This window comes from Telmatherina bonti (assembly GCF_933228915.1).
Source record: "Telmatherina bonti genome assembly, chromosome: 22".
NCBI lineage: Eukaryota > Metazoa > Chordata > Actinopteri > Atheriniformes > Telmatherinidae > Telmatherina > Telmatherina bonti.
In genome coordinates, this window is record NC_136631.1 from 5,319,907 (window position 1) to 5,333,405 (window position 13,499).

General features: G+C 43.1%; 1 protein-coding gene across 1 annotated transcript; it reads right to left on the reverse strand.

Annotated features, from left to right (window-relative positions):
* Window positions 1-426: 426 nt before the first annotated feature.
* Window positions 427-12,086, reverse strand: ldah (lipid droplet associated hydrolase). Its single transcript, XM_079262237.1, has 7 exons — window positions 12,038-12,086; window positions 11,412-11,554; window positions 11,152-11,286; window positions 10,468-10,637; window positions 10,080-10,320; window positions 4,052-4,134; window positions 427-1,141 (listed from the first exon to the last, which is right to left on the reverse strand). The coding sequence occupies exons 2-7, from the start codon at window positions 11,548-11,550 to the stop codon at window positions 953-955; spliced, it is 957 nt and encodes a 318-aa protein (XP_079118363.1). The 5' UTR covers window positions 11,551-11,554; window positions 12,038-12,086; the 3' UTR covers window positions 427-952.
* Between the last annotated feature and the right edge of the window lie 1,413 nt (window positions 12,087-13,499).

A 13,499-nucleotide genomic window follows, 5' to 3' on the forward strand; every position in this document is an offset into this window, starting at 1 on the left:
TTCAAGGTTCAGTTCAGGGTCCAGTTCAGGGACCAGTTCAGGGACCAGTTCAAGGGCCAAGTCAAGGACCAGTTCAGGATCCAGTTCTAGTTCTCTCAGGAGACTAGTTGTGTTAAAGCAAACAAATATCTGTATCTATTGATAATAAGTGAAAACTGTATGAATAACATGATTCTTAGAAGCAGTGACGGTAAATTCACCTTATGTGACAGATATGGCAATTTTTGATGGTTTCTCAGGAGACTGTAAAGTTGTTAATGCTGTTTCAAAATTACCAGTTGCAACTCAAAGTAAGTGTTAACGGACTCTGTTGTAGAGAATTTATTGCCTTAATTTAAAGCTGGAATAACTCAGCGCTCAGTTTTGTAAATTTTAAGTTTTATCGATTTTAATCAATATGATTTAGTTAAATAATAAAGTATGTCAGAACAGGACGGAAAACATTAAACATAGTAAACATTGCATAAAATACATTTTCTTACATTTATCTGATTGAACTAAATAAATTTGAAATCTTTGTGAAAGATCAAATTGATAAAAATTGAATCATCTTTTAGCTGACAGAATGTTTCATGGTAAACATACAAACAGGAAACATCTGCGATATTCTGGAACGTTCTGTCAAATCTGCTGCAGGAGCGAAACTCAGATATAAAACACTTTGATAAAGTTCATTTCACTTGATCAGATATTTTAGATCAAACCTTAAAAACACAAACATGGAAACAGCTTCTGCATCGATAATTCAGCTGCTTGATCAGAATTTCAGAGAAAATTATTCACTTTCATCCAGTTTTCAGGACAGATTTTAGTCATTTCATGATTCCACATCAACATTTCTGTTCTTATGTCTGAAACTAAACTTCCTCCTGATGATCCAGTTCAGCTTTTATCCCGACCGGACTTCCTGTCGCGTCGTGGTCGTCCGTGTTCGGACGGGAGAAACAACATCTTATGCCCTCAAACACCCGCGGATCCATTCGACCACCATGTTGGCGACTTCCCGCCCCGCATCCAGGACGAAGGCATGGCGGAAGCCTTTCTCACACAGTCGGAAGTCTCCATGTGGGAAGTCCTGCTTGATGTCATGGAAATACGTCACGGGGCACCAGTGGTCTGTCGCTCCGTAGTAGAAGATAAGCTGGAAACAGGAAGAGAGGTCACAGATGTGAGGTCGTTCCCAAACTTTCCCCGCCAAACAAACCCTGACGCCCACAGAGAAATGCGCCGCAACGGTCTCTAGTTTCAGCTGCTGCCGCGGCAACGACAGTCAAGCCACGTCGGAAGGAAGGAAAGCGTTTTAACCAGGAAACTCTGGCAGGGGAGTTTAGTTTTCTGTTCAGAAAAACAACTCTGAGTAGTAGAGATGGGTCCATGAAGCCCTGGGAAGCTTTTAAGGCTTTTATTGGACTGAACTGAAAAAAAACTTTAAAGTCTTATAAAATAGACCATAGTAGTGACATCAGGTGGTCAGCTGTAGTTATTACAGGCGCAGATCTTTAATCATTTCTCTGACTTGATTTAAGCCTGTTCCATACTCCACGAGAACAAGAACTCAGTTCTTGTTCTCGAGGCTGCAAGAACAAGAAAAAACGTCTTGTTCGGCAGGTCCATACATACGAGAAGCACGTCTGCAGCGGGGAGGGGTCACTGCGGGGGGCGATGTCTGCTTTTATGCGCGATTAACCTGGTTGTTGCCTCCGCCGAGGAGGTTGTTTTCCCCGGCGCCTTTTTGCTTAAGATAACTTAAAAGGTTACGGAGGGATTTTATACATATTTCAAGAGTTGTTGCAAATGTAAAAATGAAGAACTGATTAAATTCTGGTGGTGATCCGGATCACCGTTTGGATCCAGGAATGTTTAAAAAGGATTCTTAAACATCGTGCTTGGTGGAGGTTTCTGCTCTCCGCTCTGTTTTTCTAGTTTCATATTTAACGAGCAGCTTCGTCCGCGGCGGGGCGGGTCGTGCACGTGGCAGGGCGGGTCGTGCACGCGGCTGGGTCCGAGTGTTTTAACGCCACATGTAAAAATGTTCGTACTTTCTCACCACCTCGATCAGCTGTTTTATCAAAACAATCCGTTTTGCCGGCAACAGCAAACAAATGGAAGCAGCAACTCCGCTTCCTGCTTTCTCTGTGTTAACCACGCCCACCTCACATGTCCGACCAATCACACGATACGTCTCGCAGCCCCGTAAGAAAAAAGTTCTGCCAGCCCGGTGTGTCAAGAACTGTCCTCAAACACGTCCGCGAGAACAAAATGACGTTTTTTCTTCTCGGAGCCTCGAGAAGAAGAAAAAAGTTCTGGCTTCTCGTGGAGGATGGAACAGGCTTTAACTTCCAACACAAACAGTTCAGTCAGTCTTGCAGCTGTCTTCATTCTGAGGGTCGTCATCTCTATGAGTGTAACGTTCTATATTCTCAGTGTGTTAGTTATGGCTCAACGTGTTGTCCTGTTATTCATTAGATTTTCTAACATGATTTAGATGTGAAATAAGATGATAGACAGGTATGTCAGACTTAGTTTATTGGGATATATGGTGTTTGGGGGATGTGTTTATGCCTCTCAGTGGGAATTTATTAGATTTAGTAATATTTATTCTAACAATTATTAGAATATTCTTAAGTTTAGTTCATATGTTTTTCATTATTTATGAATGATAGATTACACTTCCTCATTAGTCAGCAACACCATCAACATCATAAAATTTTATATTTTAATATCAGCTAATCTTCTGTTGTCAGTTATTCTAGCCAATGTCACAGAGCAATACCATATAATACTAAATACAGTACTACATTAACAATTACTAAATACTATATAATCTAATACTATTTCATCTTTTGCCATATTACTATTCTCCTTCCTTTGTGGGTGACACAAGATGGAAGTTTTCCCATACACCGGATTGTTTTCTTCCACTGGTCTCCATACTAAAAGTTTTCTCTCTTATTCTTAATGATCTCTCAGCCTGTAAAGCGGCGAGCAGGTTTCCAGGACTGGGACTCTGTCGCCACACTGACACAAGACTGCAGCGTTCCAGAAAACGACTCCTTAACACTTCCCTTCATCTTGCTTCTGGTCAGAACTCTTTCTTCACAGAAGAAGAAGCGTTCTCCATCCAAATGCATCGTGGGTGACGAAGTTTAACCTCGTCTGCTGTGATAAAACATGTTGAAATAATTTCCCTTCCATTGAACGCTTTGTAAACACAAACATGAATTTATCAACACTAATATCAGCTCTAAAAGGTCAGAACATATTCTAACACGAGCCGTCTCCTCCTCCTTCAGGATCTTCTGTTTGCTGATCGATCGGAACGATCTGACCCAGAAGGGTGGAGCTTGACACACCGCAAACTTGTGATTGGTTGAAATCTAGGCGACGCGCTGCCGTGGCGACGCGCTGCCGTGGCGACATGCTGATACGCAGTTGAGGCATCGATCTGGATCTGGCAGGTTCTTTGCAGCGACATCGTATTTATGCAGTGACTCGGCAGTCTCGCTTCATTACCGGACGATTCCAGCGACAGATGCAGATCATCATATTTCCTTTTAATTTATTCTTTATAGATAAAATCTCGGATCCATCATTGATCGTTGATAAGTTAACGTTTGCAATCAGAGCACAATTGTTACGTTTTATTTAACCTTCCTGCGGCACCGTTAAACACCCGGCCTTGGTTCTGTGAACTAGACAACTGGTTCAGCTGGTAACCAGCAGTTAGTTCAGGATGTTGGTTCCTGACATGTGATTCAGGGTTAATGTGAACTTGCCTGCTGTTGTCACCACAGTAACGGGGGAGTTTATCTTGATTCCTTCCTGATATGTTTCCTGACCAATCAGATCAACCCCGGCTGCAGCCTGGAGAATGGGGCAGGTCTGGATATTGGGCGGGGTTAGACATCCAGTGGGCATGGATTTATAGTTATTCCAATCAAAATTTTGAGGGGGCAGGGTTGGATGTCCAACATCCCGCCCCACCCCATTCTCCAGGCTGCAGCCAGGACCTTCTGGTTCAATCAGCTTCAAATAAAAGTGTGTTTCTTACCTTGTCCAGGTTCCTCTTGATGGTCATGTTGTCGCGTTCCAGGACTTGTCTCATTTCCTGACCCCCCAGGTACATGGAATTAGCTAAAGAGGTAACACAGGAAAAGCTGGGATTTATCTATGTTGCGTTACAAAAGCTCCCAGTGCATCATGGGATGTAGTGGGGCCTTCCTGGTTCACTACAAGGAATCATTTCTCAGGGCCGACTCGTTCATGAACGACACACAAGGAACTCTGGAGTCAAAGTCACATATTCTATTAAATAAGTTGATGTGGAATAACCTGTGTTGTATTGAAATAGTAAGTCTTTATTGTGTTAACTAATGTTTCTTAGAAGGTAAGTTGAGATGGGCGGGGCTAAAGTGAAACAGCCAATCACAAGTCCAGTCAGCAGGTGATTGTCCTTACAGGACTGCTTCAGTCATGCACCGTGTCTGTTGTGAATGTTTGATCAGAAGCATTTCCACAGGCTTACATATGTGTTTTATCCTTGCACAGAGGCAATATCATAGTCCATGAAGTTCTATTGAGATGTGATTATTGCTGGTTGAAAACTTCACCCAATACCCCGCCTTGATGACTGATACAGTCAGATATGGCATTTTTTGATGGTCTCTCAGGAGGCTTATAGTTGTGCTAAAGCAAATAATTTTATCTACTATCAAACATGAAGTCTTAACTGTATGGATAAGATGGTACTAGGAAGCATTGATGGAAAATTCAGCTTTTGTGACAGATTTGGTTCTTTTGATTCACCTTCCTTAGAAGAGTCTACTCTTTCTGCTGCTTAATAGTTTTTTTTTTAAGTTTCATTTAGAGCTTTTAATTTAGTCGTATTCACCAAATATTGGGTTGTAAACAGTATTTTTCTATTATAAGATTCTTATTTTGTTTTCAAATGAAGTAGAAATATGATTATTTTCATTTAAACTGTCAACTTGTTGATAAAGGCCAAATGCACAACATAATCACACATCCACAACTGGTAATTTTGAGACAACATGTAATATTAAAAAATTTACAGTCTGCTGAGAGATAATCAAAAATTGCATCAGTCATCAAGGCGGGGTATTGGGTGAAGTTTTCAACCAGCAACAATTACGTCTCAATAGAACTTCATGGACTATGATATTGCCTCTGCACAAGGATGAAACACATATGCAAGCCTGTGGAAATGGTTCTGATCTAACATTCACAACAGACACGGTGCATGACTGAAGCAGTCCTGTAAGGACAATTACCTGCTGACTGGACTTGTGATTGGCTGTGTCATCGTAGCCCCGCCCATTACAGTATGACATCATCCATCCAACAGAGGAGGGATCTCAAACTCCAGTCTTCAAGCTGGTTTTGTACGTTTCCTCCAGCTTGTCCACTTTTTCTCATTGACCCAATGTCAACAAACTGTTGGATACATTTCATTTCAGTCAGCTGTGTTGAAGAAGGGAAACATCTAAAACCTGCAGGATCACAGTCTGACATGCCTGAAGTCCAAGATGAACTCTGGCAGAATGATAAATTCAGCCTGCAACGTTTTTATCACTGCTTTTATGTTTTATTTCTTCACAATCTGTTCATGTTTAAATGTTTAATTCATTGTGTTGTCCAGCTCAGTGTGAGGTTCTCTGCTTTTGTTTAGTTTCTCTGGGTTAGAATTCTTTCTGAAATTTATTCCTCTTAATTGTTGAAGTTAATCTGATCAGTTAGCAGAGTTTTGTCCCAGCTGAATCCACTTCAACTCATTTAACTTTAAGATGTGCCTTTGACTCCAGAGTTCCTTGGTGTTTTCTTCCCAACAGTGATGTGTCGTTCATGAACGAGTCGGCCCTAAGAACTGATTCTTTGCAGTGAACGAGGGAGTGGTGGTACAGACCAGGTTCACAGGATTTAAGATAGATTTATATTTCGAGTGTGTAAGAAAAAAAGGAGATATAAGTGTGATAATGTTCAGCTTTTGGCCTTTATCAACTAGATGTCAGTTTAAAGGTTTGATGAAAATAATAATTTCTATTTTGATTTGAAAACAAAACAATCCAAATTAAGGGTCTTGTCATAATATAAATTCTGTTTACAAAAAACAAACTAATAATTGCTAAACAAGAGTAACTTAGAAGCTTTAAATGAAACTAAATGAAAAACTATCTAGCAGCAGGAAGAGTCAACTCTTCTAAGAAAGACGATTCAAAAGAACCGAGTCTTTCATATAAGCTGAATTTACTAATACTGATTTTAAGTTTCATCTTATTTGTACAGTTTTCACTTATTTGATAGTAGATACAGATATTTATTTGCTTTAACACAACTACAGTCTCCTGAAAGACCACCAAAAATTGCCATATCTGACTGCATCAGTCATCAAGGCGGGGTATTGGGTAAAGTTTTCAACCAGCAATAATCACGTCTCAGTAGAACTTCATGGACTATGATATTGCCTCTGCACAAGAATGAAACACATATTCAAGCCTGTGGAAATGCTTCTGATCAAACATTCACAACAGACACGGTGCATGACTGAAGCAGTCCTGTAAGGACAACCGCCTGCTGACTGGACTTGTGATTGGCTGTTTCATCTTAGCCCCGCCCATCTCTAGTAACAAGGTGTTGTCCAGCTCAGTGTGAGGTTCTCTGCTTTTGTTTAGTTTCTCTGGGTTAGAATTCTTTCTGAAATTTATTCCTGTTAATTGTTGAAGTTAATCTGATCAGTTAGCAGAGTTTTGTCCCATCTGAATCCACGTCAATTTATTTAACTTTAAGATGTGACTTTGACTCCAGAGTTCCTTTGGGGTTTTTTTTCCAAACAGTGATGTGTCGTTCATGAACGAGTCGGCCCTAAGAAATGATTCTTTGTAGTGAACCAGGGAGTTTAGTGGTACAGACCAGGTTCACAGGATTTAAGATAGATTTAAATTACAAGTGTGTTAGAAAAAATTGAGATATAAGTTAATTAAAAGTGTGATAATGTTCAGCTTTTGACTTTTATTAACTAGATTCAGTTGACAGTTTAAAGATTTGATGAAAATATACATATTTCTATTTAATTTGAAAACAAAATAATCAAAATTAAGGGTCATATCATTCAAAAAAATACTGTTCACTAACAAACAAACCAATAATTGCTAAATGAAACTAAATCAGAAGCTCTGAGTGAAACTAAATGAAAATCTATTTAGCAGCAGAAAGACTCTTCTGAGACAAACGAGTCAAAAAGAACCAAATCTGTGATGGGAGCTGAACTTCCCATCACTGCTTCCAAAGAAATGTGTTTTCCTTCCTAGTGGTTTATAATCATGTTTACTTACAGTGTCTACACACAAAAAAAACTCCTTTACCTCCTTGATATAAAGTTGTTTTTAGGGCAAAGGTCTGATCTCCTTTAGAAGTTCTATAAAGTTCATCTTCATCTTCTGCCGCTTATCCGGGGTCGGGTCGCGGGGGCAGCAGCCTAAGCAGGGAAGCCCAGACTTCCCTCTCCCCAGCCACATTTACCAACTCTGCGGGGGGGATCCCGAGGCGTTCCCAGGCCAGCCGAGAGATATAATCCCTCCAGCGTGTCCTGGGTCTTCCCCGGGGTCTCCTCCCAGAGGGACGTGCCTGGAACACCTCACCAGGGAGGTCCAGGAGGCATCCTGACCAGATGCCCTGAGCCACCTCAACTGGTTCCTCTCGATGCGGAGGAGCAGCGGCTCTACTCTGATCTCCTCCCGGATGACCGAGCTCCTCACCCTATCTCTAAGGGAGAGCCGGCCACCCTGCGGAGGAAACTCATTTCAGCCGCCTGTATACGAAATCTCGTTCTTTCGGTCACGACCCACAGCTCATGACCATAGGTGAGGGTAGGAACGTAGATCGACTGGTAAATCAAGAGCTTTGCCTTCTGGCTCAGCTCCTTCTTCACCACGACAGACCGGCGCAGAGTCCGCATTACTGCAGACGCCGCACCGATCCGTTTGTTGATCTCGCGCTCCATCTTTCCCTCACTTGTGAACAAGACCCCGAGATATTTAAACTCCTCCACTTGAGGCAGGACCTGACTCCCGACCCGGAGAGGGCAATCCACCCTATTCCGGCTGAGGACCATGGTCTCAGATTTGGAGGTGCTGATTCTCATCACAGCCGCTTCACACTCGGCAGCGTATCGCTCAAGCGAGAGCTGGAGATCACGACCAGATGAAGCCAACAGGACCACGTCATCTGCAAAAAGCAGGGACCCAATCCTGAGGCCACCAAGTCGGATCCCCTCAACACCTCGGCTGCACCTAGAAATTCTGTCCATATAAGTTATGAACAGAATCGGTGATAAAGGGCAGCCTTGGTGGAGTCCAACCCTCACCGGAAACGAATCCGACTTACTACCGGCAATGCGGACCAAGCTCTGACACCTGTCGTAAGGGACCGGACAGCTCGTACAAGGGGGACCGGTACCCCATACTCCCAGAGTACCCCCCACAGGAGCCCCCGGGGGACACGGTCGAACGCCTTCTCCAGGTCCACAAAGCACATGTAGACTGGTTGGGCAAACTCCCATGCCCCCTCCAGGACCCCAGAGAGGGTATAGAGCTGGTCCACTGTTCCGCGACCAGGACGAAAACCACACTGCTCCTCCTCAATCCAGGATTTGACTATCCGGCGGACCCTCCTCTCCAGGACCCCTGAATAGACCTTACCAGGGAGGCTAAGGAGTGTGATTCCCCTGTAATTGGAACACACCCTCCGGTCCCCCTTCTTAAAAAGGGGGACCACCACCTCAGTCTGCCAGTCCAGTGGTACTGCCCCCGATGTCCACGCGATGCTGCAGAGGCGTGTCAGCCAGGACAGCCCCACAGCATCCAGAGCCTTAAGGAACTCCGGGCGGATCTCATCCACCCCCGGGGCCTTGCCGCCAAGGAGCTTTTTGACCACCTCAGCGACTTCAGCCCCAGAGATAGGAGAGTCCACCCCTGAGTCCCTCCAGCTCTGCTTCCTCATCAGAAGACGTGTTGGTAGGATTGAGGAGGTCTTCGAAGTATTCCCTCCACCGACCCACAACGTCCCGAGTTGAGGTCAGCAGCTCCCCACCTCCACTGTACACAGTGTTGATGGAGCACTGCTTCCCCCTCCTCTCCATGGCCTCGCCAAACTCCTCCCATGTCTGAATTCTATAAGGTTATTCAAAATAATTAATTTCTGATTCATTGACACAACTACAGTCTCCTGAGAGACCACCAAAAATTGCCATATCTGACTGCATCAGTCTTCAAGGCGGGGTATTGGGTGAAGTTTTCAACCAGCAATAATCACATCTCAGTAGAACTTCATGGACTATGATATTGCCTCTGCACAAGAATGAAACACATATTCAAGCCAGTGGAAATGCTTCTGATCTAACATTCACAACAGACACGGTGCATGACTGAAGCAGTCCTGTAAGGACAATCACCTGCTGACTGGACTTGTGATTGACTGTGTCATCTTAGCCCCCCCCATCTCAACTTACCTTCTAAGAAATGGTTCAACATTAGTTAACACAATAAAAACTAAAACTCAGTAGAACTTCATTATCCAGAATGTCAGAAGTTCTGCAGATGAACGATTTAATAGGAACAGTTAATGATATCAGCGTGATGAGATCAATATTTTTAATTTCTTATTTACATGATAAAAGCCAACTAAAGGTAGATTTGCTTTTATTCAGCTAATTTTTAATGTTGATTTAATATTTCATCATGTAAAACCAGCAGGATTACAGTCTGACACGCCGTGTACATGTTTACATGTTTACTACATAAAGAACCCGTTCATTGTGTCGTCCAGCTCAGATCGAGGTTCTTCACTTCGGTTTCGTTTTTCCGTCTAAAGTTTTTCTGAAATCATTTTGTGTTCATGTCTGAATAACTTTCGATCGGTTAGAAATGTTCCTGAGGAGAAATCCGGTTGTGTAAAGTTTGGGGAAACGTCCTTCTACTCGTCTCATCGCAGGTCCAAACATTCAGGACTCTTCTTCCACATTTTCAGCTCCAAATTAACACATGAAGAATCAGAAGTCCACCCACCTCCACAGTCTCCACTGAGCAGCTCCACAGTGGGCTGGACAATGCAGCGGTCCAGACCACGGACCCCACTAAACACCAGTTTGACCAGTCCTGCTCTGAGACTGACGGGCAGCAGAGAGAGCAGGAAGACGGGGAGGTAGGCCAGATAGCGCATCTGACACAGAACGGGGGTCATCCTCCTCCCCTGGGGCGTCTCGGCCATCCGTTCGATGGTGGGAAACAGCATGACGGCCCTCAGGACCTGCAGGGAGGAAGCAGAAACACCTGAAGTCCCACCAAGAAGGCCAAAAGTTCCTTTATCTGCATTCAGGTTGTTTCTCCAAATGTCAGCAGATGGCTGGACATGCTTCCACATGGACCTGCTTCTGTTCAGGAAAACATGACTAACTTTGAGTTCAGGGTCCCTCTTCATCATCTCCAGGATCATATAGCAGCCGATGGAGTGTCCCACCAGAACCAGATTGGTTCTTCTGGGAACGTGGTCGCGAAGGAAAGCCAGCTTGTGCTCAATCTGCCCGTTCAGGCCGAACACGTCGTCCTCCGCCGCCGCCGAGGCGTCTGCAGAGGAGGAGAGCACAATGAGCTCGCTGGAGCTCCTCTCTGGTGGCAAAGCCAGGAAAACATCAGGCTATCTGCTGTCAGGGATCTCTGGGAAGCAAGGCCGGATCATGTTTGCTCTACGCCCACGGAGGGCAAACAGCAGCAGTTTGGAGATGAAACTAAATGTATATAAAAGCCAGATAGTTACACCACAGTTTCCAGTGTGTTGCTACTGGCTGAGAGATGTTAGAAATGTTGTTTCACAGAGTATCTTTCACAAATTTCACAACGTTACGGTGGAGAAGGGGGGCCCTGGAGAACTCTGAGCCCAGGGGCCTCTGCACTTTTAATCCGGCCCTGCTGGGAAGGTGTCCCTGGACCGAGAACTACAAACAGGATTAAATCTGTGATATGAAGGATGAGTTGTTTCGTTCAGGAACACTGGTCTGAGTCAGATAAACTACATCTGCATCTCTCTAAACATTGACATTAAACTACAGAAGCATCCAAATCTGTTCGTCGCGCGTCCTACCGTCCACCATGTCCATGCATTCTGGTGGAGCACAGTGTCCAGCGTGGCTTACGGCCCACACCGGGTACCGGTATCCCAGCGAACTGTGGAGCGTCTTCATGAAGGTTCTGTAGAAGCCCACCACACCTGGGTTACCTGTGGAGGACAGCAACGGATCATTATGACTACATGGTTCACAAAGGAGCTGGCTGGAAAACACCCAGTGCACATCTAAACCAGTCTGCGTGGACAAACTGGCCTGAACAGGTGGTCCAGCTCACCTGGGACAATGAGGAACAGGACTTCATGTCCGGCTCCGAGCTGACAGGAGCCGAACTTCAGCAGCTCCGTGGCGGCTCCACGGCAGTAGATGAACTGGGTGCGTGGGTCATCCTGCGTGTCTCCCACCGGGTGGTCCATGAACCTGTCATGTTAAACACGCAGTCCAAGCTGTTTATCAGCAGAGTCCGAAGGTGATCCATTCATGTCATGTCATTTTCTGCTCATATTAATGATTCAGAATTTTAAAAGGAAAACATTCACGACTTAAATGTTGTTTATACACAGAAAGTCACTCATTTCAGATCTTTAATGAAGCTGTCAGGTCAGATCCACATACAGACAGTCCGAGTCTCCAGCTGTTTATCAGCAGAGTCCAAAGGTTCATTCATGTCAGAAATAATTTCTGCTCATATTTATGATTCAGAATTTAAAAAGGAAAATGTTCACGGCTTAAAATGTAAAAATTAAACCCACTAAAGTTTCACAGACAGCTCATTTAGCTGATAAAATTATCACATCTCTAGATTTAACTTTGTGTTTGACCAGTTAAACTAACAAACAAGAGTTTTATACAAGGTAAAATACAGAATCTAGTGATAAATAAGTGAATTAAATTATTATTTACCTGTAAAATATGATAAATCATGAAAACACTGCCGGTGTCTGCTGCTGGCTGCCGGCTTCTGATTGGTTGGTTAATCGGAAGTTTATGTTGCATTCGTTGTTACCTTATAAATCGGAATTTTGCATGTTTAATCAGAAACTTTTATAAGTAAGAAAATAATTAATATCTAATACATTCACTACTTAAATTTCCTTTTTAAACAAGTTACTTGGGTATGTTTTCTATAGCTCTAATCAGAGCTGAAATAAAGATTTGTTTAGTTTTAATCGAACACAATAAAAGGGTCTCAGTGATTTGGAACTTCTACATCCGAGGGACATTGAATGCATCAGTGGGTCTGGTCTCTTATTTGTGCTTAAAGCTCGGCTGCCATCCAGCTCACGGGTACATTACTGCCCCCTGCCGTTAAGGGTTGTAACTGCATGAGCCTGGAACACCTGCACCAGCAGATGAAAGTGAATGTTTGAAACATTTTTATAAAACTCTTCAGTAGATATGTGTTTAACAATTTGTAACCTTGATATTTAATAGTAATACGTCATATAGATTATCTTCTTTATACTGTTTACAGGATCAAGCATGTTTTAAAAGTCTGAACAAAATGAAAAGTAATTGGATGAGTCTTGATTTATGGGTGGAGCAACAACAAACCCAATCATCACCATGAGTGAGGGTTTGGATAGCTCATCATTTCTACAAATTCAGCATTCATGTTTTCACTGTTACAAGAGTTTGTTAGTAATGATAGTTACTTAATGTTTGTTCTCTGATTGTTATTTTTTGTACAAAGGGTGCAAAAGTAAAGTTATAGTAAATGGCAGGCTAACACCATCATTGGAAGTTAGACCGGGCGTCCGACAAGGCTGCCCCCTCTCTCCGATTCTTTTCGTTTTGGCTATGGAAGCGTTAGTTTGTGCATTAAGACGAGAAAAAGAGATCAAGAGTTTAACCGTTCCAGGAGGTGGTGGTATTGAGGCAAAATTAAGTATTTATATGGATGATTTGACCCTTTTGTTAACAGACAATCGATCAATCAGGAAAGCCATTTTGGTATGTGAACAATTTTCTTTTGCGTCAGGTACAAAAGTTAATAAAGAAAAAAGCCAATTATTTTATTATAACTGGAGAGAGACTAGAGAGATGGGGGCATGCCAGAAAAGACAGGAACAATCAAGATATTGGGAATCAATTTTGGTGAGGACATGATAGGAAAAAATTGGACCCTGTACTTAAGTACAGGGAAAGCTCCTTCAGTGGCGAGAAAGAGAGTTGACTTTTTTTGGCAAAGTTCTTGTGGTAAAAGCAGAAGCGGTGGCATCACTGGCCCACTTAGCAACAACTTTTCCCCCACCATATAATATCATTTTGACTTTACGGAAAATGATCTTTCAATTTATCTGGGGTGGTCGACATGAAAGATTAAAAAGAGAGATCATGTATCGTCCAGAAGAGAAGGGAGGGA

Bases quoted from the DNA above. Each gene is read 5' to 3' on its own strand.
- ldah (XM_079262237.1), bottom strand. From the start codon at position 11,550: ATGGACCACCCGGTGGGAGACACGCAGGATGACCCACGCACCCAGTTC. The intron at 11,287-11,411 runs GTGAGCTGGACC...TGTCCTCCACAG, and splicing joins CCTGTTCCTCATTGTCCCAG to GTAACCCAGGTGTGGTGGGC. The intron at 1,142-4,051 runs GTAAGAAACACA...TCCTGTTTCCAG, and splicing joins TCAAGAGGAACCTGGACAAG to CTTATCTTCTACTACGGAGC.